The sequence below is a fragment of the Setaria italica genome, chromosome II, assembly GCF_000263155.2.
Source record: "Setaria italica strain Yugu1 chromosome II, Setaria_italica_v2.0, whole genome shotgun sequence".
Classification (NCBI taxonomy): domain Eukaryota; kingdom Viridiplantae; phylum Streptophyta; class Magnoliopsida; order Poales; family Poaceae; genus Setaria; species Setaria italica.
Window position 1 is genome coordinate 32,176,008 of NC_028451.1, and position 5,222 is coordinate 32,181,229.

General features: G+C 43.4%; 1 protein-coding gene across 1 annotated transcript in view; it reads left to right on the forward strand.

Annotated features, from left to right (window-relative positions):
* LOC101764124 (keratin-associated protein 5-1) overlaps window positions 1-3,403 on the forward strand; it is a 5,656-nt gene extending 2,253 nt beyond the window's left edge. Inside the window, exons 2-5 of the mRNA XM_004956882.3 lie at window positions 301-353; window positions 1,170-1,214; window positions 1,292-1,336; window positions 2,356-3,403. Coding sequence (XP_004956939.1) covers window positions 301-353; window positions 1,170-1,214; window positions 1,292-1,336; window positions 2,356-3,226 — 1,014 coding nt within the window. The 3' untranslated portion in view covers window positions 3,227-3,403. The remainder of the gene's footprint in view (window positions 1-300; window positions 354-1,169; window positions 1,215-1,291; window positions 1,337-2,355) is intronic.
* Window positions 3,404-5,222: the final 1,819 nt, after the last annotated feature.

Consider the following 5,222-nt stretch of genomic DNA (forward strand, 5'->3'; position numbering starts at 1 on the left):
ATGTTTTTAAATTTTAAAATGTCTCATTCAATGTTTCGAAAAATAAAATGTTCTCATTCATTGTTTAAGGAGGAGGGGGCCCACAGTCATTCTCACCCATCTAATGTTTGTTAGTTAGGGAGGAAAAAAAACTTTGTATAGTGCCAAATATTAATTAACGTTGTTTCTCATTCGTGATCCAGCTTACAGATGACATAAATGTTTTCTTCAAAAACCGAAATCAATGTTTTCTTTGAGCACTTTCTCGTGTAGCATAGAGTGGAAGAACTATAATAGTTTGACAGCAATCTTATTTTGCAGGACGAGCTACAATCACTTGAAGGAGTTCCACCAGTTTCTAGAAGCTGTAAAGAGTAGGGTCTCTCGTCCTTCACGCATTGCATATTAATCTTGCCTTCGGAATGTTGCATGTGTTTTTTCTCTAGGATCAAATTCAGGTCTTAATGTTGAATGACATTTGATTGATCATTTTGAACTCAGTTTCACCTTTCGGTTCTGATTTCTGTCAACCATGTTCAAATCTATACCATGAATCTTGATGCAGGTATATTATAATTGGTATCTGTTTTGGTTCGTACATTAATCCAATTATATATCAATTTGGGTGTCTGCATTGTTATGTTGTTCTAAATTTGAAACTATACCGAGTGCTGATTTTCTTATATTGTTAAATATTGGTTGTGAACTATTATTCGCTGACTAGCCACACACAGCACAATGTTTAGCACATGGTTTTGTTTTGGACATCTTTTTTTTTTTCACTTTTAGCTTGTAGTTCAGCGATCCTATTTGCCTACCAACACTTCCCACCTTTTCTGGTAGACCTGAAGGACTGGATGATAATGTTTTGTTACTATATTTGCTATATTTGGTGTAAGTACTCAAAATGAATCTTTGTGTGCCCAAAAGTAGCTACTATATGTTTACTCCATTGAATGTGCATATATATATATTTGCGGCTGAGAAGGCTATTAGATTATTGGTCATTGATGTTTTTTCTTTGTGGTGCATGTTATGGCAGTTCTTAAAATGCTGAGATAGCTTGATTGGGGCGCGATTGAAAACCAATATAAATTATATCTAAATTTTCGGCCACCGCACTTGTTTGTTGACTATTTGGAGCAAGTTCTGTTTATATTATGCTAACATCCTCATTCAAAACCTGCCAGGGTAAATGAGTTTGTTGGTACAAAACAAGATCCCCTACTACCAATGTACGGCCTCTGGACCTGATGTTACAATTACTTTGAAGCATCTGCTATTTCTAATTTGGCTTCCTTTAATTTTTCAGAGAGAAAAAGAGGCACAGATCCTGCGGTCTTTTTTGGTGGATCGGGTACATATTCTGTTATACTTTTTTTTCTTTATGGATTACATGGCAGGTTAATGCCAATCTTGATTATGTTTTATTTTTGTTTCACCTCTCAAAAAAAAATTGTGGCCTGATGAAAAAAAGGGAACCTGTGGCAATACATTCAAGTACTTCAATAAATGAAAAATGAACAAGCAAACTTTTGGTCTGCTGTATTTTTTTCTCCTTGAGAATGCAAGTTACTGATATCCTTGCATTTCGTAGAGCAAACAAGTAGTGTGCATCGGAAAGTGCAAATACGGAGGCTTAATTTAGGAAATTGATGAAAGTACTTAATATTTTCGGTATCATTTTCTCGCTAATTGAACTTAGGCACTGTCAACAAAGTAACGCATGCATGTCACCATCAGTACCTACAGGTGACATGGTCGCCTCCTTTCTCAACTGACGCTATTTGTCGCTGTGGTAGTAAAGCATCATAAGTCTTCAATATCTTGTCTGCTTGAAAGACATACTTTTTTTATAAAAAAACCCAAATATGTATACATGTTCTGTTTGACCAAAGCAATCAGATTGTACACTAAAGAAAAATGTTTGTCTAATTTTTGGTAGTTAATAGTGATGTCCGCATAGTTTTTCTATAAACATTCCACCCATTGCACTAGGAGAACACACTGAAGGATCATTCTTTGCTGAAATTTGTACATCCACAAGTCCTAAAGGCTCATTATAGCATGGTTCTTGTTGGTCCTGAAGTCATCATTTTCTTAGACTTACCTGTCACTTTTCCTAGATCATAAAGTATTTTTCAGTGGTATAATAACACCATTTGATTTATTTATAAGATGGAAATTTGTTTTCATGTTCACAGCAATGCAGAGCATCTGTACTACCCTGTTATTGTAGTTGTGTAGCAAACTCTATTGACTTAAGGGGGTGTAGATGTGTAGATGTGTACTGAATTTGTGGCACATTTTTTCTATGAATTCTGGCACAATTATCTTTACTGAATATGCTGAGCTTGCAGTTATCTTTTCCTGCAGATCAAAATTGTGCATATGCGTGCCATGGATCTGCTGCTCCTGCCAGTGCTTGCCCAAGTGCAAAAGGCCATGTTGCTTCGATTGCTCTTGCTGTTCATGCCCTGATGTGTCGTGCTGCAAGCCTAGCTGCAAATCTTGCAACAAGCCGTGCTGCGGGCCGAACAGCTGCTCATGTTGTAACGTGTCCTGCTGCAAACCTGATTGCCCATCCTGTAGTCCAAGCTGCAGCTCGTGCTGCAAACCAAACTGCAGCTCATGTTGCAGTCCGTCGTGCTGCAAACCAAACTGCAGCACGTGCTGCAAACCGAACTGCGGCTCATGCTGCAAACCAAAATGCAGCTGCTTTGGGCTCCCCTCATGCTGCAAGTTCCAGTGCAGCCCAAACTGCTGCACCTGTACCATGCCGAGCTGCTCCGGCTGCAACCCCTGCGGCAGTTGCAAGGGGTGCTGCTCATGCCCCAGCGACTGCTGCAACCGCAAGCCAAACTGCAGCTGCTTCAGCGCACAATGTTGCAGTTGCGCGGAATGCTACTCCTGCACCTGCCCCAGTTGCTCCAGCTGCTTCAGTTGCTTCGGGTGCTTTAAATCGTGGAAGTGCTCGAACCTGTTCGGGGGGTGCTGCTCCTGCAAGCAGTGCTTCAAGTGCCAGTCCTCGTGCTGCAAGGGGGCACCCTCCTGCTGCAAGTGCCAGTCGTCTTGCTGCGAGGGTGAAGACGGCAGCAGCTGCTGCTGGAGATCGTGCTGCAGCGTTCCGAAGCCTTCGTGCCCCGGGTGCTCGTGCGGGTGTGTTTGGTCGTGCAAGAAGTGTACAGAAGGGTGTCGATGTTCTGGGTGCCGGAATCCGTGCTGTGCCACCGGATGCTTGTGCTGAAGTTGATGTAGACGTTTTCTTGTTTCTTTTTCTTTTGGTGTCTGTTCCTTTGGTTTCGTTCGTACTTCGATATATGGCGTGTTGCTTTTTCTGTAAAGAAATGCCAAATCATCAGATGATATTGAAGCTAGCATCGATAGTCATCAAGTATAAAAATGCGGGTGCCTTTTGACTTTATATTTTCATGGTCCAGTTGTCTTTGGATGCCAACAGTATGAAAAGCCACCAAGCGTGAGAGACCATCATAAATTCGTTGAAGAGGTGGAAACATTTTTCTCGATCTGTTGCATGCCTTTACTCCACTCCATGCATCTTCGATTTCGTGACATGATTCTATGAAATTAACTAAGAGGTGCGAATTGAAAAAAAAAAAGAGTTCCTCTTGATTTCTTTCGCACTCAAAATCATTTCATTTCATACTTAAATTTTATCTTAAATAATCATTTTCAGACACATAATTGTTTCTCTCGTAGAATCACCTCTCACAATAAATTAAAAGTAGGAAGAGCTCTACCTAAGCTGCAACTACGGTACTTGGGTCTTGTTGAATTTACTTGTTGTATGCTCCAAGAATTCCATCCATAAATAATCGTATCATTTCTCATAATTTTGACTCGTGATTTGCTCAGCCCAAGTGGAGAGGAAGAGGACACGAAATCTAACAGCAGATAGACAAATCTGGGAAAGATTTATCTGAAGGAGACGAGAATTGAAATGGGTGAATCGACGTGGATGCTGTGATCCTGTGAGGTCATTCAGCCTTGTTCGTGGACGAAAAAGACGGCAGATGAGATAGAACGGCAGTACGGCACGATCAGTCGGATACGGGCACACGGCAGATGAGATGGAACGGCAGTACGATCAGTCGGATACGGGCACACGGCATACGCTTTGCAGCGTGTTTTGCATCTCCACAACTTGCATGTTAAGATGGAGGGAGGAGGCCAGGAGGGGCGACCGGACCGGGGGTGAATCTGCCCCCATCCTGACATGCAAGTTGCCGTGCGGTCGCGCCCTGGCCTCGCTCGCTGCCAAATTCAGAAGCCCATTACCGCTTACTCGTGGGCCAGCACTGCATTGTGAGCCCCATTAGTAGTGGGCTAGTGGCTAAGGCTATCCGCACCGCGACTCGCCAAATGCTCCGAAACTGGAAATATTCAGGTGAGACTCCCGCACCGCAAGCCTCTAAAACAAACTCCACCTTTCCATTCGCTACACGAGAACTCCAAATCTAGATCTTCATGTACACGAACGCTATCCTCTTGTGGAGGAGCAGCGCTTCCGGGGCGGTGGCGGCGGGCGCGGAGGCTGGACGGGGAAGAGAAGGTTGTGGCTGGCAGGGAGGAGGAGCTCCTGAGCAGCGGTGGGGCTTCAGGGCGGCGGCGAGGAGGAGGAGGCTCCGGAGCAATGGTCGGTGGGGAGGAGGAGCTCTGAAGCAGCGGTGGGTTCCTAGGTGGCGGCACGGCCGCCATGGCCGCGGCGGCGGGGAGGAGGAGGCTCTAGAACAGCGGCCGGTGAAGGGAGGGAGGGAGCCGCTGGGAATGAAAGGAGATGCGGATAGAAACGCACGCACGTCAGCTTAGTTTTTTTACCGTTCCCTATAATTGACCTGTCCTGTTGGCCATTGTGTTTTACAAGTTTTTTACCGAGCCCAGCGGTGTGGATAGCCTAAGAGGGTGTGCTGGTGATCAGTAAGTTAACGGCGTGTTTGGATCCTTGAGCTAAAGTTTAATGCATGTCACATCGAATCTTCGAAGGCTAATTAGGGGAACTAAATAAGAGTTAATTATAAAAATAATTACACAGATGGAGGTTCGCGAGACAAATCTATTAAGGCAAATTAATTCATAGTTTGCACATGTCTACTATAACATCACATTGTCAAATCATGGACTAATTAGGCTTAATAGATTCGTCTCGTGAATTAGCCTCCATCCGTGCAATTGATCTTACAATTAGATTATATTTAATATATTTAATTAGTACATAAACATTC